Below are 26,451 nucleotides of genomic sequence, written 5' to 3'. Positions count from 1 at the left end.
TTTTAAGGGCATGAGTATGACATAGTTGCTCCATCATTAACATTTTAATTTTGTGAGGAAAATGAAACTATAAGTTGGGAACATAATGTCTGTGACATTGTTATTTTATAAGATATCTAACTTAAATCTCAGCTCACCCTTTTTAAAAAGTCTTCACATTTAAATGGGTCAGTTAGGTAGTGCAGTGGATAAAGTACCAGGCCTGGTGTCAGTAAGATCTAAGTTCAAATTTGGCTACAGACACTAGTTATGCGACCCTGGGCAAGTCACTTTACCTTGTTTGCCTCAGTTTCCTCATCTGTAAAATGAGCTGCAGAAGGAAATACCATATCATTTCACTATTTCTAATAGTTCCTTTTAGCCCAGTTCTGTTTTTTTTTTAAAGAGTTCTTAGAGTCTGGTCTTGGAGTTGAATCTTGGCTCTTATACTTGTGACCCAAGACTTGATTTCTTCATTTTTTATTATGGGTTAGCCTAAATGACATATAGGAATATGTCCTCCTAACTATAAATCTAATATAAGTGAAAATAAGCAGAACCAAAAGAAAATATAACATGATATAAATTGAAAGATTATTACAAGGAATTTAAACTCTGATTAATTGGATAATTAAGAACCCAGAGAACAGATAATAAAATATCTCTCAGTAGAAAGTTAAGAAACAACTTTGAAAGAATGTCATGTATGTTATCTGATGCAGTCATTATATTGAATATTTTTGCTTGATTAGTTTTTCTATGCCACAAAGGTGGAGGGTTCAACCTAAAATTCAGAATTTAAATGTCAGCTGTATAATAAAAGAAGGCATCACTAAAATGTGTCTTTTAAAAATAATCATGAGATTTTTTAAAAAATCAGTTCAGTATATATTTAGCCACTGATATTCTAAACATTTCGTCTGTTGCTTGAATTTCTTGCTCTATTAGTTATTTCAAATTAGTAAAACTGATTTAATAATTAGTAGTAAAATGTTCAAAAAGAAGAAAAGAAAACATTTAAGAGAAATCAGTTAACTTAGAGATAGTACCTAAATTTGTCAGCTACCCTCTACTATATTTTTAAAAATTAATCTGTTGCTTGCATTTTAAAGACCAAAATTCATTTCTATTTTACATTGTCATTTTCCTGTTTTTGCTGATAGTGTTTTTTTTTTTTTCTTTTGTACCTCTCTCCCTCCTTGCAGATTTGCTGTGATGGCCTGTTGCTGGGCTCTAGACCCTGAGGAAAGACCTAAATTCCAGCAGCTTGTGCAGTGTCTCACTGAATTTCATGCAGCTCTTGGAGCCTATGTTTGAATCACCTGGCACAAATGCCACAATGGAGCACCAGTGATTCACTTTGGACTCAGTTATAAACACTACATATATAAGCAACGCCAATGGAAGAAGATATTTCTTCTAAAACACTGTGCCTTAGAATGCTTTAGTAACCTGAAGGTGTTTTTTTTTTTAAACAGACAACTTGATAATGTTGAGTATTTTCTAGATATCACTTTTTACTAAGTTGAACTGAGAGAATTTTTCCCAAATTTTTTTATAAAAATAAAACTACAGTGGACTTGAGGTGTAGGATGGATGAGCATTCTTTAAAAAAAAAAAGAAAAAACCCACCTAAAACCCATGCTTTTAAAAAACATTTAAACTCAGATGTTTGGAATAGCTATTTTCATATTAATTGTTTTTATTTTGACTTCATCAAAATAATAGTAAACGATTAAATATAATTTTAAATTGTGTTTCCATCAATAATTTTGGCAACGCTTCTTCAAGATGAAATATTTCTGTTCTGAAAAAAAAAAGAGTAATTTAAAAGTAATGCTTTCTTGTTGACCTAACTTATACTTGGGAAAGTAAAATTGAAGATAGGTGAATAGAAAAACTTGAGCTGAATTTCTTTTAAATATTTTTATGCTTTCAGAGAGGCACAGGAGAAACCTTTGCATGAAAATTTTTCATCCTGAATTTTTGCGTGGCAAATTTTTCTATTGAAAGGTGTCTTTCCTTTTTTATTTTAATTATTTTTTTCAGAGTCAGGAGCTAAGGTAATAATTGCTTGAAATGGGCTTAAATCAGCTTTGTAGATGGCCATGTGCCTGGGACCAGTAATAATTTCTGTTAGGCCAGTAGTAATCAATGTTGATTTTATTTATTTTGCTGTCTGGGTACTATAGATAGTAAAGTCCTTGAAAGGATAATCACATCTTCACACTGAAAAAACTCTCTTCTGGCACCTAGTATAGTGCTATGCACAGAGTTGGTGCTCAAATTATTGTGGGCAACATTGCAGGCTGGTCAATTTTGTGTTCATCTTCAAGGCTGGGTTAAGTATACAAATTTGTTTCTCAAAACACTTGAAAAATTAAAGAATTTGTTTTATAGTCTAGCATTATTGAAACTAATTGTGGTAAATGTGGTCTATATTTCTCCATTTATTACTATGTTTGACTTCCATTTTAGAGATCCTTGGACATGAAAAAGCTAGAAAAACATATCAGTGTGTGATAACTCCTTCTACTAATGCAGATTTCATACCTTTCATAAATTAACAGATGATTTCAAAAGTTGCTGTGATCAAAGTTTAGAAATACATTTATTTTATTCTATAGGCATGTTACAATTAGAACCCAAAGCCTCAGTAAATCCTAAATAATTCTGACCTTTCAATACCACTAAATCACTTACTTGTAATCAAAATTTATTCATGCCCTTACCAGTTTATTGTTTTGAGCTGATACACATCTAGACATTTCCTGACTAAATAATTAAGGGATATGTACACTTATGTGTTCATTTGATTGGCTTAAGTACATAATGAATGGTGACTGGCTGTAGTTATTAATTTCATTGCCACTTTTGACTTTTTAAAAAACAACTACGTCATACGTAAAGTGGTGTTTTTAATTATCCCATCCCACTTCAGTTATTAATTTCTAAATCTTTATATACGGTCTTGTCATGTATGCTAAATAGGGAAAGGTAGAGACATGATTTGTATGCTATAGTTATTAAGTTCCTATAAAATTTATCCATGGCAATAGACCATATCCTATACCTAATCCAATCATATGGCAAATGCATGCTCAGTATGACAAAGGAAATCAGATGTCAGAATATGGAAAGATTGTTACCAGACCCAGTACTATATATACCTGGGTCAGCAGCTCAATTACACATCTTATTGATTGTGAACCCATTAAGATCATACAAAACACATTTGTTATTAAAACAGCAGGTTCCCAAATGGTTAATTTTGTTCATCTCTGTTCTAAAATTAGGGTCCTATTCTAATTAAAATTTTTATATTTGACCACACAATATTTGCTTGGTAGGTAGGTCTGGTTTAAATCTACCCTGTAAGGACATAGTTAAATCATTAATAAGGAACAGTGCATTAAACAGTCCTGTGAGGTGAAAGTCCAGAAGTGTTATGCAAGCTCTCCTACTCAAATCAGTTGATTTTCTTGGGAGTGAAAAACAGAAGTCCTATCAATCAGAAGCACTTATAAAGCACTGACTGTGTGCTGTGTGCTACATATAAAATGACAAAACTGCTTGGTTCTTCCTCTTTTGGAAGAAATAAAATAAAAAATAAAATATAATTTCAGTAAGCATGAGAATAGAAGATATGCTAGCTGCTGGAGAATCAGCAAAACAATGGAGAAGCTGTCATTTCAGTGGAGTTTTTCAGAAAATTCTAAAAGATTAGAGATTGCATTTCTATCATGTGAGACGACCAGTGTCAAAGAATGGACATTAAAGATGGAACATTATACATGAAGAACAGCAAGAAAACTAGGTGATTTGAACTGTAGCATGCAAGAAAAATAATAAAATTTAGAGCAGCTAGATAGTATAGTGAATAGAGTGCCAAAAACATTTTCTTGAATTCAAATCTGCTAGCTGGATGAGCCAGGGCAAGTCCCAACTCTGTTTGCCTTAGTTCTGTCACTTGTAAAATTGCAAATGGCAAATCATTCCAAATAACTCCAATTGGACACAACTAAAATGACTAACAAAAATTGGAAAAGGAAGGTTGGGACTGGGTTATGAAAAAATAGAATAGGGCATTTCCCATCATTGTCATTTTGACAAAATAAAATTGCCCTTCAGACCCACACATTTTTTCTAATCCTTTGTTAAAAAGTAATAGGAATTCTCCAAGAAATGCCTAATTGAAATTCCCCATAATTTCTATAGTCAACTTTTGAGCCAGATTTGTGAGTTACTTCAGTTACTGCAGTTCATCCTACCAGTTTGGTCTGCGGTCTATTTCCACAGTAGCATTGCTTCTGCTTGGATTCACGCCTATGAATGTATTTAATATGCAGTGCATATTATGTAGTTGGTCTCTACCCCAAGGATATGAAGACTTCTCCAGATGTTTTTTCCTTGACTTCCAATTTATGCATGGTGAACTAATTTTGGTGGTCAAAATTGAATTCATCTGACGCTGACAACCATCCTGCAACATTCAGACTATGCCCCCACTTTTATCACCACCATACTGCCCAAATTCAGTTCTAAAGTAGGTTAATGTGTTACTGAGTTGTCCTGGTGAAGTTGGTGTCATATGTACTCTGACATCCAAAATTGGTCCCCTGACCTTGTCTCCTAAAAATATTTTTGATCAGTTACCATAAGGCAAATGGTAACTAGAGAGGACTAAGGATCACAAACTCCATTGGAAACAGACAGGTCCATATTAAGATTGTGCCTTATGCATCAGTCTTGATCATCAAAACACTGACAAAACTTCCTGAGAGAAGTAGAAAAATGCTGGCTTTAATGAGATTGATATTGCTCAGAACAGGCATTCTGTGGGATGCAGTGGTAGATATCTTCATGATGTCACTGATGACATCAATGGTGGTACTGTGTGGAATGTCCAGCTGGTTTAGAACCACAAAGGAAATTGTTATAATAAAAGACTATTTGATAACAGATGGTCACTTCATTTCTCAGAACAGAAGGGGAGAAAATACCAAGGGGTTTTGAAATGAGAAAATAGGAAAGTCACTACACACGATCTCAATTTTCTCACTAGACATTCCAAACCTATCCAAGAGCTTTTATTTTGAGCTGTGGTCCAAATGTTTTCAAATTCTGCCTTTTTAAGCCACTTCTCAAAAATCTGAAACCACTGCTTTCAACTGACAGCAATGAGAATGCTAAATATGGTATTTAGTTTTATTACCTCAAAATCCTTAATGCTCACTCTAGGTTCTAGGTTAGAGTCCTCAGCAGTGGATAGTGATCAATTTGAGATCTTCCATTTCATCCTTCATACACACTGGGGAACAACACACTGTATCTTCCTATACATGGCAGCTCCATATATGACCACCATAGCACCCTTCAGTCACCAACCATAAATCTCTTGCTGTTTTTTTATTAGAGAGTTCCCTGCATATGGATACTCATTCTTCTTTGGAATGCAAGGAGCTACTTATTTTTATAGGTTTCAACTCTTAAACTCTTAGAATTTTTTTAATTGGAAAGTTTATTTTTATATTAAAGCTTTTTATTTTCAAAACATATGCAGAGATAATTTTCAACATTCATCCTTGTGAAATCTTTTGTTCCAAATTTTTCCCTCCCTCCCCTTCTTCCCCTAGATGGCAAGTAATCCAATATGTTACACGTGTGCAATTCTATATTTCCACAAATATTATGCTGCACAAGAACAAAAAGGGAAGAAAAGAAAATAAAATGCAAGCAAACAGCAACAAAAAGAGTGAAAATACTATGTTGTGATCTACACTCAATACCCACAGTCGCCTCTCTCTGTGCAGATGGCTCTCTTCATCACAAAACCGCTGGAACTCACTGTTGCAAAGAGCCACATCTGTCATAGTTGATCATCACACAATCTTGTTGCTGTGTTAATGTTCTCTTGGTTCTACTCATTTCACTCAGCATCAGTTCATGTAAGCTCTCCAGGCCTCTCTGTATTCATCCTGCTGGTCATTTCTTACAGAACAATAATATTCCATAACATTCATATACCACAATTTATTCAGCCATTCTCGAATTGATGGGCATCCACTCAGTTTCCAGTTTCTGGCCACTACAAAAAGGGCTGTCACAAATCTATGAGAATTCTAAAGAGATGAGATAAGTTCTTTGAGAATTCTGTAAGAATTATTAAGGTAGAGAGGTCCTCATTGTCCTTTTTTTCTGTCATAATTCTTTTTCTCAATGTTCCTGACATACTTTGTGATTCTCATCTGTCCTATTTAGATTGTCATGTTTTATTTGAAGCATTTTTTTTCCAACTTTTTTTTTTTTTTAGTAAATAGACTTTCATCTTGTGTGCATAAAGTTGTCACTCAAAAGGCAGAATCACAAAAGAGAAAACTTGCCCATTATATTTTGTACTAGGTAAGTTGAGCTACTAGCTAACCATAATAATCATGCCATTTCCTACCTCCATGAATTCTGCAGGCAATATTATATGCCTAGAATACACTTGCTTTTCATTTTTTCATGGCAAAATATTTCTCTTCCTTTAAGGTTAAGCTTGGATGCTACTTCTATAAAGCCTCTCTTAATTTACCTCTGCCTGAAAGTAGTCTTTTCATCAATTTTTCCTAGGTATTTTCTCTGGATCTCTCCTTTACCCTCATATCTTACTTTGTTTTTTACATGTTGACACTGGAAAAAGGAAAAAAAAATGCACAATAACCTAGGTTATAATATATTACATAGTTAAATGGGTAGTCTGTTGAGTTTGTATATGTATATGCATATGGATGTGTATACATATATGTATATGTATATGTATATGTATATGTATATGTATGCACACATATATGTATGTTTATCTTAGGCATTATAAATGTTCAGAAGCCTAGAGGAAGAGATTGACCAGGATTTCATTTCATTTTAAAAGTAGCACAGCATTTTCAAAAATTGCAAGCTAATTATGGATGCAAAACTTCATCTTTTTTTTTAACATCCTCACAATATTTTTATCAGGTTACAATCTTAAATCAAAATTACAGATGTAGTCAGTGGAAATATATGTGATGGGTAGGGTGTGGTATGATCTCAACAATAATTTTTGTGCAAAAAATTGGAAAGCATCATGACCAGAAAAGGAAGGAAAAAATTCATGCAATAGTGAAGTATGATTACCCAAGTGTTGCTGGTCAATGAGGTAGGAAATGGCAATTGTTTCCGAGACAAGTCTATTTCACCCTTTTTTTGAGCAATTGAGTTTTTAAAGATCAATGAAATTTTAATTTTTTTTTCTAAAAAGGAAATGGAGAGGCATACAGTTAGTGAAAATAGGTTACTACATATTACCAAGGAAAACATCAGCGATATAAGGGATAATGTAGGAGAGATATGTGACCAGAAAATAAAATGAGGAGTAACCATGTAGAAAGACTATTGTCCATTAGTAGTCACATAATGTCAAGAAATATAAATAAAAGACACCACCAGCACACTGGAGAGTTCTCCCATGATGGAGTAGGACATGGAAAAGAGGTACACAAGGTGAAAAAGGTATAGATGGATTGCAATCTGTACCTCCTGGAAAATTGGATACAAGCAGATGCCCTTTAGAGTGGGAATGAGAGGAAGAAGGAAGATACCAGTTCCAGGAAACCCACAGCCTCAGAAATCAAAATGATGATGAAGTCTGCCTCTGAGGAAAATCAACACTAGCACAAAGGCCCAGCTTCTTCTATCTCTGAACAGTTTTAGACTGTGTTTCAGTTTTCTGAAGACTAGAGGACTCCCACTAGCCAGTATGGAAATCTTAATGCTGGAGGCTATTTCCAGGACCCAAGAGGGAAATTCAGTCTCCATTCCTGATCAGTGCTGTGGGCACAGCCTTAACTGTCATACCTTTTGCCTGTTCTGGAATGGTCATCTGTCCTTAAAATTGCCCAGAAAGAAACTAGAGGCAGAGCAGACAATTGGGTTGCAATGTTGAGCCAAGGAGCTCTCTTTTCTGGGTACACAGTTGTTCTGAGTTTAGCCCAGTTTCTTGAAATAATTTCCAACTTGATCTTGGTATATTTTGGTATCTATGCCATCAACTTTTGTATTACCAATGAATTAATAAACACTTCCCATATCTTTATCTATGGATTGTTAGAGTTTGAAAAATCTTAAGTCATTTTTAAAATGAAGAAATTGAAACTTTTGAGGTTAAATAACTTAGCTAAAATTGGTAGCAGAGATACTAGCTAATGCAGCTAACTATAATACAGGCCTCTAAATTTCTAGATTATTGGTCTGTCCCCAATATATTCTAACCAAGTCACTGATAAATTTCAGAAGGCCATCGTCAAGAGGATCTGCTGGCATAGCCTTGGAGCTTTCTCATCAGGCTGATATTATCATTAATCTGCATTATTTGTGTAAATTCTTATCTGAATTTCTATTTAGTTTAGAAGTAGTTTTACCTTTGGAAGGTATAGCTGATTCAATAAGCATTTATTAATGCCTACTCTATCATAGTTACTGTGCTGGATACTGAGTTCCCAATTTCTGCCATTAAGGAACTTCTATTATCCTGGGGAGAATAAGATGTACATGAATAAATAAACACACACACAAATATATACATGTTATTCAAGGTGACCTAAACATCTATTAAAATTTAAAACTATAAGTCTTCTGGGACAATTTACATATATGTATATACATAACATTTACACATTTATATATATTAATGCACATGCACATATTTGTAGGTATTATTATGCATACATGTGTACCTATGTTATATTACGTACTATATACACACACACACACACACACACACACACACATATATATATATATATATAGGTGTATATGTATATATTCACACATAAATATATGGTGAAAGAGGCCACTTTTTGCCTCAATTTCTACCTAATGTTAATCACTAAATGGGCATTACCTCAGTCATACTGAGGCCTGTTTAAATACTTTAGCTTAAAAAAGACCAAGGTCTCCCACTGCATCCAGGGCCACCTCCAGCCATCCAGATCTATATCTGGCCACTGGACCCAAATGGCTCTGGAGGGGAAACTGAGGCAGGAGACCTTGCACAGTCCTCCCCCACTCAAATCTAACTCACCTGCCTATCATGGCATCACCTTCCTGAGGTCATGGTCCTCTTCAAGAATGAAGGTCAAACAATAATAACATCATATATATGCACATATTATATATAATACATACATATAAAAATAGATATGTATATAACTGTGTGTGTATATATATATATACATATCTATCATCTATCTATCTATCTATCTGTATATTTATGTTGAGTGTGACATCTAAAAGAAGAATCAAGAAATAGCTCTGGGACTGGGTTTTGATGCAAATTATGGGCTTTAAAAGGTGGAGATCAAAAGAAAGGGAATTTAACTCCAAGCACAGGAAATATGCAAAAGGTTAGAGATGCGAATATCAAATAGGTCATTTTAACCAGAATGTAGAATGGATGAAGGGAAGCATTAAACCTTAAAAGTTAGGCTGGAGCCTGCTGTTAACAGTGTACCTTGGTCTGGTCTCACTGACCATCCCTATTCCCCCTCTGGTTAGTAGAATCAGTAAGTGTATAAAAGGACATGTAGAAGAGACAACAGCAGAAAGGAAAATTGCAAAGGGGAACCTGGAAGTCACATGCAAACTGTCCCCCAAATCAAAGGAGCATAATTTACAAATGTCATTATAAACCAAAATTCACATTCTGGTTATTAATATGTGCGGAATCAGGGAGACCCATCTTGCTTATCATGCTGCTTCTCAAGGTTTCTGGTTCTGTGCTATGTAAATTTCAGACAAAATCCAGACCTTCACAGCTCCAGACCAACAGAACATCAAATAGATGCTGATTTCTTCAGAATGATGTCTTTGAAGTTTTACCCTCTGACTTTGAGATGAGGTGAGCTAATGAGCTAACCCCAAGGTGGAACAATAGGAGCTGCTCTGTTTCCTCAAAAAACTATAAAAGAAGAACGGAAATACCTGCTTCTTGACTTCTCCTCTCTCTCCACTGGGGCCATGTCTACTACTCCCAATTCTAATCCATGGTTACAAGAGTGATACCCTCTGCCTCTCTTCTGCTCATCTTTTTTTCCCTTGCTATTTACCTTCCTTCCCATCTCATCCTTGTTCCCATGCTGTCCATTTCTAACTTTTTCAATGCTTGTCTCTGTACTTTTGGGCTTTTTGCCCCCACTACCTTCTGTTTTAATTAAAGTTTGATTGTCACTCCATTTCCTTGCTGATTGTGATATTTCTCAGTGAGGACCCAAAAGCAGAGGGTACCTGCCCCTATTTCATAATTTCACAAAGTAGTGATCAAACCTAAACACTCCAACCAGCCCACAACATTTGTATTTTAGCTTAGGGGCAATACAGAGACAACCCCAGAACTTTTGTTGTTGTTATTTATCCTTTGTTCTTGAAAAAGACCAATGATATCATGGGGTAATGAGTTGGATTTAAATGAGACAAAGTTGTGTAAAGATGTCAGCCTCACTCTTTTCCAGAGCCATCAAAATTCAATAGCAGATCAAAAGTCAAAATGATTGGCGATAGCCTGGGATGCAGTGACTAAAGTATATTCTGGGGAGTGTGCTTCAAACATTAGGACAATATTTGTCCAATGCCCCAGAAACTTTTTGAACAATCTTGCAACCTGGCTGGACTGTTCCTAAAAATCAGACCTCTTCTTCCAAACCATTTTTAAAATTTGATAACAATGTTCACTCATTTTTTAAATAATAAATTTGTATTGGAATATTATTAAGAAATTCCTCTGAAGCTATCTGAAACTCATATACAAATTCTACAAATCCTTGAGGACAGATAGATGTATTAGTGGATAGAGGGCTGGGCCTGGAGTTAGGAAAACTCCTCTTCCTGGGTTCAAATCAAGCCTCAGATACTAGCTGAGTAATGCTGGGCAAGTCACTTACCCTGTAAAATGAGCTGGAAAGGGAAATGGTTATCAATTCCAGTATCTTTGCCAAGAAAAGCCTAAATGGGGTCATGAAGAGTCAGACATGACTGAAAAACAATTAAACAACAAGAAGTAAACTCGAGGTCTCAGAAAGAGAGGCTAGACCTTGAAGAAGTAGATTTGCCTTCTTGGTAAAGAAAGGACTCTTTGCATTCCAGTCTTCAGTAACGCCAATTCAATCTCCCACTTAGCAGAGCTTCTTGGTTTGCCTTCCTGAGGTATTTATTCTGCTATGCAACACAATCTGGTCTATCTTTCCAGCTCCTGGAGCAGATTAGATACACATGTGATTTGTCAGTCATGCATTAGACAATATTTACAATGGCATCAACTCAATTGGCATGAGAAATCCAAGCTATAATTATTTCATGCTACTCTCTTTTCATTGTCATTTTGCATTCCTCATTCCAGTATCTGAAGCAAATTGGCTACTACGTCACAAGCAAGATAAAGGTCTTTTTCCCCCTCAACTCTAATGAGATAGTGGCGAAAAATGAGATAGGAGATAGTGACAAGAAAGGGAATATGAACAATGAAAACCTATGAAAAGATCAACCATTGAATCGACTAGAATGTTGGATAATCTTCACAAATTGGAATCTGTCAACAATATGCTTTTTGAAAATACAGACACAAGCTTGGCTTTGGCAGAGGCTGTGGAGAGAAAGGGTAGTGAGCCTGCTGTCTTAGAGCTTTCCCACACTTAGGATGGCAAGCATTTGTTTGAGGGCTCTGCCTTCAACTTCACCTTCCAGGGTCATGGGGAGGAGGTACCACCAGGTCGTCATCACTACACAAGTGATGGGAGGATCTAGTGCTGTCCTGATTGATCCTGCTTGGAGGATTTGTCCAGACCCAGTCTCTGCTCTTTTGGGGCATGAGTCACCTGAGAAGGACATCCCAGATGTGGACAAACATGTCAGGAAAACAGAAGCAGATGGAAAATAATCTTAAATGAAGATAAATCACACACTCCTGGGGATGATGGTGTCTTTCCCACTGAGGGCCGCTTCTGAACACAGACTGGCTTCAGTTTTGGGGGAGCATCATCACAGACTTTTCTTAAACTCTTTGGTTATTATTCTGTTGTCCTAATAATTCCAGGAAGATTTTTAAAAATCTAAAAATGACTTCTATAAGCAGGGTTCAGAGTTTGTTGATGTCTTTCCATGTATAGTAATTATTTTACACATTGTTTTCCTGTTTATGCTTCACTTTGTACAGGTTTATATGTTTTCTTATGCCTCTGCATTTTTCATTTTCTAGAGTGCAGTTTGAGGTTTTCAAATATATAGCAAATATATTAATATGTGTATAATCTTATTTGAGTCTCACATTAATATTATTATTACCCACATTTTCCAGATGAGAAAACTGAGTCTCAGGCAGTTTAAATGATTTGCTAAGGATCTTATAGTTAGAAGAAGTTTAAATGAGGATTTGAATTTTACCTTTCTTACTCCAAATTCATAATTTTAGCCAATATATCATCTTTTCATTCATGAACCATAATTTGTTTAGCCATTCCACATTCAGTGGACATCAATTTTGTCACCAATTCTTTGCTACTAGAAAAAAAGTGCTATTATACTAATTTGGTCATATGACACATTTCTTTCAGCCATGTCTTCTTTGGGGATATATGTCTAATAATGGCATCTCTTGGTCAAAGGTGTGGATATTTTAGTTATTTTCTTATTACTTTCTTATTACAGTTCCAAAAAGCTTTCTGGAATGGTTAGGCCTCTTCACTGTTTCTCTAACAATGCATCAGTATGCTAGCCCTCCAACTACTGCTATTTTAAAATTTTTTAATCTTTATCAATTTTCTGAATTTAAGGTAGGATCATGGGATTGTTTTGGTTTGCATTTTCCACATAATTTAGTGATTTGGAGCTATATTTAATTTAATATGGTGTTAGAAGTTTGTAATTATTTTGAAAAGTATTTATTCATAGCCTTTGACCATTTACCCATTGAGGAATAGCTTTTGATCTTATATATTTGTATTATTGTCCTATACTTTGGGTCATATGTGGAAATGTGTAGGAATGTGTGGAAAAGTGAATAGGGTTTGGAAGAGTATGAAGTTCTTAGGTTAGGATGGTCTGGTGCTCTTCCATGTTGATGTCTAAGTCATGTATGTTCTTGGCTTCCAACACACCTTGGGCCCCAGTTTTCTTCTACAGGATATCCTGTAAGTAAGTCCATCCAAAGACCAAGTGTCAAGGATCAGTTTTTTTGATAAGTGGGTATGACCCATGATCTGGTTCAGTCTGCTTAATCCAATCTAACAAGCACTTATTGAGCCTACTATGTAAGCAATGTGCTATAATACAAAACAAAGCAAAAAGGAGTTCCTGCCTTCAAGGATCTTACATTTCACTACCACATGTACACAGATAAGTAAATACAGAACAACATAATTTGAGAAGAAAATCCTACAACCATGGAGATTAAAAAAAGTCTTCCTTTGGGTTGTGACATATGAGTTTAGCCTTGAAGGAAGCTAAAGATGTAAGAGGTAGAGGGAAGGAGGAAATGTGTTCCAGATGTGCAGGACAAACATAGAGCCAGATGATGAATGCCCAAGGCAGGGAACAGCAAGTTGCCCAATTTGGCTGAAATTCAGAGAAGGAGAGTAATGTGCAATAAGGTTGGAAAAATAGTTTGGAAACAGACCATGAATGGCTTTAACAAACAAGCTGAGTTGAAAGAAAAACTACTCGGTGAAAAATATTCAAAAGCCAAGCTAAGGTGTTTTTATTTGTATTTCACTGGAAGGCAAAAGGGAACCACTGAAAATCCTTGAGCTGGTAAGTGAAATGCTCTAGTCTGTATTTGAGGAAGATAATTTTGGCATTTGTATGGAAAAAGGTGATATCAGAAGTCAATTGACTGATTTGTGGGTGGCTCTTACAATAGACCAAGTGGTGAGGCCCTGAGATAGTTTGGCTATCATATAAATGGGGGAAAAGGGACAATTTCCAGCAAAGTAGAGGTTGATTTGGTAAGACTTGGATCTTTAGTACAATAGAAAGAGAAAAGTTGAGAATGCCTCTGAGGTCAGGAAGTTGAGTGACTGGCAAGGTGGTAGTATCCTCAGCACACAGGGAAGTTTGGACAAGAAGTGGGCTTAGAGATAAGAAAATGAATTCTAATTCAAAATGTGAAGTTTGAGATGCCTGCACAATATCTCTACTGTTATATATATATCATTAATTAGCTCATTTCCCTCTTTATTCAAGAGTTGGAACAAAGGATTGATTTCTATTGAAATTAGAAGAATTTTGGTGAGCTATTCAAGAGTCATTCATTTCTGGGATAACATACCAAGGGAGGGTGAACAATTTCTTTCCCTGGAAGTCTTTCAAGTGAGAGTATAGTCCTACATGTCTGGAATTAATTAGGTGTGGTTCTTCCAAGAGGCAGACTGGGTGGCTCTCTCTTATTTCCAGTATAAGTTTGATATGAGTTGGATAGATTTAGCTGTGGCATAAAACACCTGGCACATCTGCATTCCTATTCCATTTCCCTAAAAGACAACACAGTTTGAACAGTTAGTTTTTCTGGTTTATTTCTTTTTATCTTTATATGTACATATGTCCCTCCCCTCCAAATGTCATGGTCCTCCTCAAGAATGAAGGATAAACAGCAATCTACTCATCTACCCATCCATTCATTTCTTTATTTACTTATTTATCTATTTAGTTATCCATTCATTTATTTTTTGTTTATCTATTTATCTCTGTCTCTGTCTCTCTTTCTCTCTCCCTCTCTCTCTCTATCTTTAGTTATTTATGAGAGCAGATAGACATATGCCCCAATGAGTCAAAGTCAAAGGTCTTATATGATCCAAGATATTCACAGAAGCACTTTTTGTCGAACTGAAGAATTAGAAACAGGATAGAGAGGTGTCCATAAAGTTGTTGTTGTTGTTCAGTTGTTTTATTGTCCAATTCTTTGTGACCCCATTTGGAGTTTTTTTGGTAAAGACATTAGAATAGTTTGTCATTTCCTTCTCCAGCTTAGTTTATAAAAGATGAGAAAATTGAGGCACACAGGATTAAGCGACTTGTCTAGGGTTACACAGCTACTAAGTGTCTGAGGTCAGATCTGAACTCCAGAAAATATCTTCTTGACTCTAGGCCTGGCACTCTATCTACTGTGCCACCTTGTTGTTCAACATCAATTAGAGAAGGGCTAAACAACTTGGTGTATATGAATGTAATGGGATATTTCAGCACCTTAAATGATAAAGGTGATGAATTTTAAAAAGCAAGGTAAAACTTAAATGAATCAATAAAAAATATGGAGAAGTGGAAAAATACCATATGTAACTCTTAACAACTAAATGAAAATCACAAAAGAAAAAGAAATAGAACACGATATATTTAACATAACCAAATAATCACAAAGAAAAGTTGAAAAGAATTATCTTTTTTCACCTCTTTTCAGAGTTGGGGAGCTATGGGTATGGAATGGTATATATGTTGCTTATACTTGATAAACTTCTTTTTTTCTTCTATTTCTGTTTTAATCTTTTAAAAAATAATAAGGGATGATTTGTAGTTTTCTCCTATTTTCATTCCTGCAAGTTAGCAGATCCCAATACAACCTACCATCCAATTCAGAAGTTGACTCTACAAAACCTTTGGTTTCTGGATATACATCAGCTTTATTAATATATTTATGTTTATGTATATGCATGTATATTTATATGTATATACATATGAACATATTGAAATCTATAATTTCAGGACTTTCCCCAATTTATTATATATAATGTTATATAGATAGGTTTGGATATATGTCATACAAACAGATACATCTATTTATAAATATATGTCTATGTATAAGTATGTAAACACACATATAGATAGATGACAGGTGGTTGTAGATCTATAGATAGAGATAAAAGTGGGGGGAAATCCTGAAAGTAAGGAGAAATGGAAGATAACTCTTGCTGAAGGTAAGAGTTTAGCTTAATGGAAACTAACATAGGAGATAGCAAGGAGAAAGGAGGTTTTGGTTCCCAGGCTCTTTCTTTAGAAGTGAAACTTCTTTTGTAAATGGTAGTGGGAACTACAAATAGAACTCATTATTGGAGATGGCAAGGCATTGTTTCAGCCTCATTCAGAAAGGGTTCTGAGGAAGACTGAGTGAGGGGGGGATAGAGGAAGGACTGTCACTTGGGGCACTAACGATTCAGGGTTACACTGAAGGGGGAACACTGCCTGACAGCATCTCCATGACATTAGCTGGATATGGATAGTTATGCCATGGATACTACAAGAATTTTTTGTGTGGGCTGAAAAAGAACTTACCCTTGGGAAGACCCAAGATTATAGGAAGAGAATGCAATTCTGAGCAGTTCTGACTTCTTTTATATTTAGAAGTAAAAAATGGGACCCTTTAGATCTAGGGGAGGATTCTCTGCCAAAGAATGGGATAAGCAACCAGCCTTCTTCAAACGAACTAAGAGATGGGCACTCAATGCTTCTCAAAGGGGAAGAATTGCTAGGAAATAATAAATGGTATATCTATCATCAGATGGGCAGAAAAATTATTATATTGGCACAGTGCAGGAAGTGCTGGACTTGGAGTCAGGAAGACCTGAGTTCAAATCTTGCCTCAGATATTTACTAGCTATGTGATCCTGAATATTTTCATATTTTTCAACTTTAGTTTCTTCATCTGTAAAACTGGAGATGATAATAGTACCCATCTTGAATAACTCTGAGAATAAAATGGATTCTATTTATAAAGTGCTTTGCAAACCTTAAAGCACTGCATATTATATAAAACATTATACACTATAAATATTTATTACAGTCTTTCTGTCTCTCCCTCTCTCCCTCCCTCCTTCTCTTCCTCCCTCCCTCCCTTCCTTCTTTTCTTTTTCTTCCTTCCTTCCTTCCTTCCTTCCTTCCTTCCTTCCTTCCTTCCTTCCTTCCTTCCTTCCTTCCTTCCTTCCTTCCTTCCTTCCTTTCTTTCTTTCTTTCTTTCTTTCTTTCTTTCTTTCTTTCTTTCTTTCTTTCTTTCTTTCTTTCTTTCTTTCTTTCTTTCTTTCTTTCTTTCTTTCTTTCTTTCTTTCTTTCTTTCTTTCTTTCTTTCTTTCTTTCCTTTCCTTCCTTCCTTCCTTCCTTCCTTCCTTCCTTCCTTCTTCCTTCTTTCTTCTTCTTTCTTCTCTTTCTTTCCTTTCTTTCTTTCTTTCTTTCTTTCTTTCTTTCTTTCTTTCTTTCTTTCTCTTTCTTTCTTTTCTTTCTTTCTTTCTTTCTTTCTTTTTTCTTCTTTCCTTTTCTTTTCTTCTTTCTTTTTTCTTTTTTCCTTTCTTTCTTTCTTTCTTCTTCTTCTTCTTCTTTCTTCTTCTTCTTCTTCTTCTTCTTCTTCTTCTCTTCTTCTTCTTCTTCTTCTTCTTCTTCTTCTTCTTCTTCTTCTTCTTCTTCTTCTTCTTCTTCTTCTTCTTCTTCTTCTCCTCCTCCTCCTCCCCTCCTCCTCCTCCTTCTTCTCTCTCTCTCTCTCTCTCTCTCTCTCTCTCTCTCTCTCTCTCTCTGTCTCTCTCTCTCTGTCTGTTCTCTCTCTCTCTCTCTCTCTCCTCTCTCTCTCTCTCTCTCTCTCTCTCTCTCTCTCTCCTTTCCTCCCTCCTCTCCCTTCCTTCTTCCCTCTCCTTCCTCCCTTCTCTCCTCCTCTCTTTCCTTCTCTACCCTCTCTTCTTTGGTAGAAACATAAAAAGTGGGATCTTTGGATCTAGGGTAAGATACTCTGTCAAAGAATGGGATAAGCAATTAGCCTTCTTCAAAAGGAGTAAGAGATGGATACTTAAAACTTCTCAAAGGAGAAGAATTCCTAGGAAATAACAAGTGGTATATCTATCATCAGATGGGCATTCTGGGAGATTTAGATATGAATTTAGAAGACCTAAAGTTTAATTCCAATACTATCACCCACTAAATCGGGAGTTTTAGTTTTACTAAACCTAGGGATCTGTGAATTTGGTTTTTAAAAAATATTTTGATTAAATGTATTTCAATAGAATTGCTTTTCTTTATAATCTCATATATTTTGTTTTATACATTTAAAAAGTATTCTGAGAAGTGGTTGTAGATTTCCTCAGACTTCCAGAAGGGCTCATCGCATGAAAGTAGTTAAAACTCCAGCACTAAATGGGCAAACTTGGGCAAATTACCTACTTCCCCCCAAACTCAGTTTTTTCAACTATAAAGTGAAGATAACAATACCAATCATAGGGCTATTGTGAAGGTTCTGTGAGATCACGGATAAGAAGCTACTTTCTAAACTATAATAGTGCATTGTAAAAATTCATATCATTATAATACTACCTAGTATTATTATCCTGGCCCATCAGTTACCCTTTTTGAAGAAGTGTGCCAAAAAAGATAGCCTTAAACCCTGAGCATTCCTTACTTATTAAACTTTACTGGAAAAATCTATCAACTTTCCTGCAAAGGATCTATATTTCCTTGAAAACAAACACTTCTGACTTTCCTTTCCCAGAAGTGTAAAAAGTACAGGTTGTCTATTTTTGTGAAAAGCTGTATCTTAAGAGAGTGGCATGTGTAATATGAAAGACATTTTGCTCTCGAGATTCTAAAAAGTTGTTGGTCTAGGCAGAAAAACAGGTGCACTGAAATGACTATATATGTGTGTATATATATATCTTTGTTATCTGATGATGCTCTATGGCCAAAGTGCACACTTTTCCCACCCAAATGGAGCCTAAATGGAAATCCTCTTAGACCCAGAAAGGGAACTTGGGGTGGCCAAGTGAGGAATTCTCATAATAATCTTTCTTCTCTGAATTCCATTAATCTCTGCTTCCCCAAACTGGAATCAGCAGAATATGAACTCATTATCTTTTCTATAAGTAAGGATTTCCCTTCATCTCCTGGCACAATTCGATTCCTTGGCCTTTTATCCAAATGCACTTTTTTTTTTAAAGAGCTTGCTTTAGTTTTCCTCTCTGAAGGATGTTTCCACTTTGATGGAAAGTCATTTCCTTTGGAAAAGAAGAGCATTTCTCCTGATCCCTGCCCTGCTCCCAAATGAAGGGAAATAGATCATGGAAGGAAACATAATCACTTTCAGTAAAAGCATCAATCTACTGAGTATTCCGAGGTTTCCCAGGCTCAGATTGTACAGGAAATTGTTACTGCTTATGTTCCACTGAAAAAATATTTCTAATCTTTTAGCAAGGTTAAGGAGAGGAAACATTTGCAACATCTGATTAATTGCTAAAAAAAGAAAAAAAAATAGGCCCAACAAGCAACCACACCAAACCTTCAGTTTCCCCATCTCATTTTTCATGTTTGGCAGACAATTAGTCTGCGTCCCAGGAGGAGGAATTGATTTGGATTGGCAAGGCTGAGTCTGGCCTTGCTGTTTCTTTTTAATAGTTACCATGTCTTAGACTTGCATTTGAGAAGGAAAGGAGGAAATTCTCAAATATTGTTTGTAAAACCAGTTGCCTGATTCATTCACTCATATAACAAACATTTGTTTTAAGCCTTGCTGGGTACTCATGTGGTGGGGGATATAAGTGGGAATAAGTCTCTTTTCCCATTCTGCTCTGATGGAGCTTACTGTCTGGTAGACGGCTGAGCATGGCTGCTGGATAATTCTTTTGAATGCCTTAGGTATTCAGTGTGACAAACCAGGTTAATTTGGTTACTTGTACTCCCTTTGGTTATAAAAGAATTAATGATTCTTGATTAAATTTTGTCCTTATTTATTCAACAGACACAGATTAAGAGGGCACTACTACTCCCTACCTGTTTATTCTCATGCCTTCATGATTGCCCATCGCTGTCCAGCATCAAATTTTCCTCCTGGCCTTCATTAGAGCCTCCAGAGATCTTCTTAGTTTATAATTTGGACCTATTGTTGCTGGGATAACAAACAGCCCACCTTTTGTTGCCTCAATTTTTTTCTGGGATGTGCTCTTTCAGTGTTTCAGCAGTCAAAGAAAAGACAGATCATGTCCTGGCAAAGAGAACTGGTTCTCAACTCACCCAGAAGCTTCTTTAAATCTCAAATAGGAGCAAGGACCATGGATCCCAGGTCAAGGGGTATAGTTGTCAGCAGAGTTACTTATATCTGTACTGAGGATCTATTCCTTCTCCATTATTCCATTGCAGAAGGAAAATATATTTCCGCTCTACCCATTCCCCAGATCCACCATCAGCTTTGTAAATGCTTACAAGGCAGGAATAGCATCAGTCCCCAGAAATACACTAGTTCAATCCCCTGTGCCTTCTGTGGTCAAGGGTTAGTCCCTGCTTGCTCTGTCTGCCTCTTAATAGCAGCTCTTCATGGATACTACAAAATAAAATAGTCCTGCCTCTCTATATAGACTGCCAGGAAAGCCTCTTGCAGTTTCTTTAACTGGGCCACCTAGTAAGGTTGTCAAAGATTTAATTTTCCCAACAGACTTGTTCTTGAGACATTAGTTATCTTTTTGGTCCAAATCTGGCTACCCTGAATATAGGTTAGAAATCTAAAATGAGGACTTTTCAAGAGAGAAAATAAGCCTACGTGGGAGAAAACTCATTTTTCTCCTTCAAAATGAAATCTGTTGGGATAAGACATCTAATTTCATTGGGATAAAAAGCTGGTACCTTCTCTATTGTTTTAGCACGTTAAAAAGCTGTTAACTCACTCACCAAGGGTCACACAGTCATCCAGAATGGGTCAGAGGCAGAATTTGAACCTAGGCCATCTCTTTTGAAACTGTGGCTCTGAACCTTACACCACGTTGATCTCTGCAACACAGATGGAAGGGGTCATAGAAAGTGGAAGAGAATTCAGGAAAGTGGGGGGAACAACAACAACAATAGCCAGCCATTTATATAAAACTGCAAAAACACCTTGCATATATTATCTCATTTGATTTTGGCAACAGTTGACAACAGTCCTGTGAGGTGCTATTATTATCCCCATTTTACAGATCAGTAAACTGAGGCAGGTGTGTGTGTGTATGTGTGTGTGTGTGTGTGTGTGTGTGTGTGTGTGTGTGTGTGTGTGACTTTCCCAGCTAGCAACTATCTGAGGCAGGATTCAATACCCACCATTCTACCCACTTTATTTCTATTCAGAATAGGAAGTCAAAATTCTCACAGCCTAGGAGACTAAGGCAGATAAAGAGTTAATTCTAACGTGCCTTCTTTCTTCCCTCATTCCGAACCTCCTCTAAGACTCCAGAACCTGGGTTGCTCTCTCCCAGCCTCCAAGCAGCAGCCTCCAGCTGTCCAGAAGGGTTTTTTTTTTGTGATGTCAGGGCACCCCTTGTTAGGATGAAGGAACAAAGGACCCAGAGGGGAGTTGGAAGCAGGGCTCACAATTCTCAAACCTTGCCCGGAGGCTAACTATTCCTTGCCTGGATTCTGCCTATTAACACCTCTATTTCAGTGCTACCCTCAATCTCAACACCCACTTCATCCTTCCCACCACAAAGTTTCCTGGAATCAAGTGAACTTAATTGGCAACTCTAGTCCTGTGGGAGGAAGGCCGCACTGTGGGAAGTGAACCATGACCCTTTATTCAATTTCAAAGCAATGGAGGGAGATAGTTAAAAAAGTAAAAGCAGAAACAAAAAAAAATTCTAACTAAGAATCCTCAGACTGGAGGGATCTAGAGAGACTATCTAGTTCAGCGGCTGCCCTTATGCTATATAACATGTACAATCCTCTGGGGGTTTTTTAAAGTTAATTTAAAACTAATTTCTTAACATATTTTGTTTTTATATCACCTTTATTTCTCAATATTAACCTCCTACCTCTCCCACCCAGAGAGTTATGCTTTGTATAATTCAGCTCCCGATCAAGTCGGATGGAAGTCCAGTTAACACTTGAAACAAAGGAGAGCTACGAGAAGGCATGGGAGATGGGAGACTATGGGTGTGGGATATGTAATATTACACTTTCTTGGTATATTCATTAAGGAAGGCAGATGACATTAAAATAAAAGATATCACTAAACATTCACTCAAGAAAAAATGTTAAAGGAATGAGAAAGAGAAGTAATCAAGGAAAATTAATCAAATCCCACCATATATTTAGTGTTCCATGTTAATTTCTCATCACTGCAAAAAAAGAGGGAAGTGACTTCCAGGTCACTTAACCAACAAGATAGAGAATTAGATATTTTCTCTTATTCCCATGACATCTTAAACCTCTCTAAAACAGCATTATGTGCCAAAGATAAAGCAACTTCAGCTGTCTCCATGAACTAGGACACCCAGACTCCAAAAGAAGGTAAAAAAAAAACAACCCTATGAATTAATGCCTAAGTCAAGCGCACTCAGCAACTACTCCCTTACCACCCACTAAGTTCTCTGCAATAAGGATACAATAGCCAATTGATCCATGGGCTTGCAATCAATTCTAACTCCATACGCTGACATAGTGTCATCTTTTGTATATAAACTGAATTTTAGTGAGTAGTGCACAAAGTTATCGGCCTCTCTCTTCCAAAGTCAATACAATTCAGCAGCAGGAAAATTTGTCAAGACAATTCATGATGGTTCAGGATGAAATGAATGATCTTGGTATTTTTTATGTCAAACCAACCTCTAAATGTTCAACAGCATTTGCTTGAACTGTTTCATGACCTTTGGGACAAATTACTCTCATCCACCTATTCCATCAGGGGAAGTTTTTCCGTATTTGGGATAGACACCCCCATAATTCGCCAAGGGTTCAAACCGCTCAGTTACCCTCAACCCGGTTTAGCCCATCTGCTGAAATGGTTTATAAGGATGTGTCACTGTGCGTGCTCTAGCTTCTTGGAATCACAAGTGAGAGTTGGGTGGAATAGATAGATAGCAAAAATGGGAAGCAGCCGTGGAAATAGTTCAGCAGCCCTCATCTCAGAGGTACTAGTCTTCCCTGAACACATTCCAAACTGCAAAGAATACAATACACAGAATTAAAAGACAAGCTAAAAGAAGAGAGAGGAAAAAAAGAGATAACATTAAAATAAAGCATCTTCTTTATTCAAGAAAAACATATTGATCTCAAAGAAAGGATGTGTAAATCAACCTAAGGATTATAGATTTCCCAGAAGCACACGATCAAAAAGCCCAAATACAATAATGCAAAAAATAATATAAGAAAACCTGGAAAATGAAATGTCAATTGAAAGAATACATAGATTGCTTCCAGAAAATAAAAACAAAAAAAAAGTCTTCAAACTTCAAGACACATGCTGGTTAAATTTAACAATTGCAGTGAGAAACAATGCAAATTCAAGTGATCAGAAGGAAAATCTTCAAATTCAAAGAAAAAATTTAATAATGAAAGCTATTCTGCACCCCAAAAAATATGCAGGAGAAATGTGCGCTGTATTCTAAACAATGGAGCTCAAGATAGAGTTCAAGGTGACCTTTCCTGCAAATCTACACTTAACTATAAGTGAAAAAAGATGGATGTTCAACAATAAAGAGCATTGAAAATATTCTTAGAAATAAAAATAAGCCTGAAGAGATTATTTTCTTCTGTAATAACCCAAGTAACAAAAATGCAGGAGGGATGAAGGAATGCAGTGGCTAAGGAGAGCAAGAGAGTGGTGACAAAGAGACCAGTAGGAGACTTTTTTTCTAAATATACACAAGGGGACCAAATTGAAGGTGGAAATCAGATGGAGGTGAAGGTGGAGAAGCAGTCCTGGGATACTATGGGCTAAATTTTGGGGCACCCCTCTTATTAGTGAATCAGTGATTTTTGTGAGATTAAATAACAAAATGGGAAGTTGAATGGAAGGGGGAGAGGGAGGAAGAGGGTAGAAGAGAATGCATAATATGTCTTAATCAAGTTAAAGGAAAATGACTCTTGTGATCTCTCAGGCAGAGGAGGAAAGAGGCAAGGAGAAGAATTGAAAAGGGGAAAAAAAGGATTAGAAAGGCTTTGTTTTGGTGATGAGACACCATGAATGTATTAGACACCATGAAGGTGATAAATGATCAGTGAAGAATGATATTTTATGAAGAGAGATAGGAACCTTGTACCAGATTTTACATAAGTGGATTTGATGCTCAAAGACACCTTAAGACATTTCTCCTATCTCAAGAGGAGTACAGTTGAAGCTCCTGGGGCAAAAGGCAGAAGGCATGGAGCCAGGGAGAGGATTTTGAAGCCAGTGAGGAAAAAAGTGACTGAAGAGGGCATAAGTCAGTGATGGAGTGCATAGTCAGGGATACAGCAGGTGTCCTGCAATGAGGCAGTATAAATATAATATAATATAAAATATTAGAAGCAGCCTCTATTATGCTATTATGACTGAACTCACTCTTTATACTTCTCCAACTTCTCACCAGCCACAGCCTGTACCGTATCTCAGGATACTCTTTCCTATCCATCTCCCTGATTGCCAGTACCCCTTTCTGTGTTGTCCTCCCTCTGCCACTCCCATCATGTAAGCTCTTTGATGTCAGGGAATGTTTTTCTTGCTTATAATTGTATACCCAAAAGTTAGCACAACAGTCACATATAGTAAGTATTTAATAAATGTTCTTTCTTTCATTCTCTCTCTCTCTTTATTTCTCTCTCTTCGGTCTCTCTCTGTCTCTTCTGTCTCTTTGTCTCTCTGTGTGTCTCTCTTTTCTCTCTCTTCTCTCTGTCTCTGTCATTCTGTCTCTCTCTGTCTCTGTCTCTCTTCTCTCTGTTTCTCTTTCTCTTTCCTGCCACATTTATCTTCTATCTATCTATCTATCATCTATCAATCTATGTCTGTTTTATCATCTGAATTAGTGAGGTTTTACTATGTTGACCTGTGTATTCAAGGCTTAAAATAATGGGCATGGCAATTAGAGAAAAAATGCTATTAAGTAAATTTTTAAAAATAAAAAATGGTATGTTAGGGAATGAAGAAAATTTGAAGGATTTTGAAGGCAAATATGGATTAGGAAAGGAAGGTGATTTAGTAGATACATAGTTGAATAGCAATTCTGAACTTGGAGTTAAAAAGATCTGGGCTACAATCTTATCTTTGACACTAAATGACTAGATAAGCTACATACCCCTTCAGCCTCAGTTTCCTTCTCTGTAAATTGAGGATAGGGTAGCTAGGTGATGTAGTAGATAGTCCAGAGTCAGGAAGAGTCATCTTTCTGAGCTCAAATCTGGCTTCACGTTTACATATAATTATTGACACAGGTCAAATCACTTAACTGTCTATTTCAGTTTCCTCATCTGTAAAGTGAGCTGGAGAAGGAAATGGCAAACTGCTTTTTGTATCTTTATCAAGAAAACCCTAAATAGGGTTATACAGTTTGACATGACTGAAAAATAACTGAATTGAAAATTGAGAATATTAACACCTGACTCAAAGATGATTATGAGGATAAAATGAGATAATGTTCATAACATGCTTTAAAAATGTTAAAATACGTAAATGTTAAGTTATATGCTAGCATGACAATAATATACTTCCATTCATCAAGATGATAAGAGTCAATTCAGAAGGAAGGACAAGCATTTCCCTTCTTCCTTCTCCTTCCTCCCTCCCTTCCTCCCTTCCTTCCTCCCTTCCTTCCTCTCTTCCTTCCTCCCTTACTTTCTTCCTCCCTCCCTCCCTTCCTTCCTTCTTTCTTCCCTTAATTGTAAACTTGCTTTTTCCCCAATACTCATATAAAGTACCATTAATAAAAGAAGTTAAGTTCACTAAACTGAAATTTTTTATTCTACCTATATCATTAATCCCTCAATTTTCATACTGTTGAAAACAGTTGCAATCTTTATATTATTCGGAACCTCCCTTCCTTCCTTCCTTCCTTCCTTCCTTCCTTCCTTCCTTCCTTCCTTCCTTCCTTCCTTCCTTTCTTCCTTTCTTTTCTTTTCTTTCTTTCTTTCTTTCTTTCTTTCTTTCTTTCTTTCTTTCTTTCTTTCTTTCTTTCTTTCTTTCTTTCTTTCTTTCTTTCTTTCTTTCTTTCTTTCTTTCTTTCTTTCTTTCTTTCTTTCTTTCTTTCTTTCTTCCTTCCTTTCTTTCCTTTCTTCTTTCCTTTCTTTCTTTCTTTCTTTCTTTCTTTCTTTCTTTCTTTCTTTCTTTCTTTCTTTCTTTCTTTCTTTCTTTCTTTCTTTCTTTCTTTCTTTCTTCTTCTTTCTTTCTTTCTTTCTTTCTTTCTTTCTTTCTTTCTTTCTTTCTTCCTTCCTTCCTTCCTTCCTTCCTTCCTCCCTCCCTCCCTCCCTCCCTCCCTCCCTCCCTCCCTCCCTCCCTCCCTCTCTCTCTCTCTCTCTCTCTCTCTCTCTCTCTCTCTCTCTCTCTCTCTTTCTTTCTTTCTTCCTTCCTTCCTTCCTTCCTTCCTTCCTTCCTCCCTCCCTCCCTCCCTCCCTCCTCCCTCCCTCCCTCCCTCCCTCTCTCTCTCTCTCTCTCTCTCTTTCTTTCTTTCTTTCTTTCTTTCTTTCTTTCTTTCTTTCTTTCTTTCTTTCTTTCTTTCTTTCTTTCTTTCTTCCTTC

General features: G+C 36.4%; 1 protein-coding gene across 3 annotated transcripts in view; it reads left to right on the top strand.

Moving 5' to 3' along the window:
- The window catches only part of RYK (receptor like tyrosine kinase), a 101,263-nt gene extending 99,700 nt beyond the window's left edge, over positions 1-1,563 (top strand). For all 3 annotated transcript variants that reach the window (XR_012488121.1, XM_074301577.1, XM_074301578.1), the window contains one exon: positions 1,185-1,563. Coding sequence is in view for 2 of the 3 variants with exons in the window: in XM_074301577.1 (XP_074157678.1) it covers positions 1,185-1,296 (112 nt within the window). In the remaining variant the exon portion in view is untranslated. The remainder of the gene's footprint in view (positions 1-1,184) is intronic.
- Positions 1,564-26,451: the final 24,888 nt, after the last annotated feature.

This window comes from Sminthopsis crassicaudata, chromosome 3 (genome assembly GCF_048593235.1).
Source record: "Sminthopsis crassicaudata isolate SCR6 chromosome 3, ASM4859323v1, whole genome shotgun sequence".
Lineage (NCBI taxonomy): Eukaryota > Metazoa > Chordata > Mammalia > Dasyuromorphia > Dasyuridae > Sminthopsis > Sminthopsis crassicaudata.
Note: the sequence above shows the minus strand (reverse complement) of the source record. Positions and strands in the feature narration are given on the sequence as shown.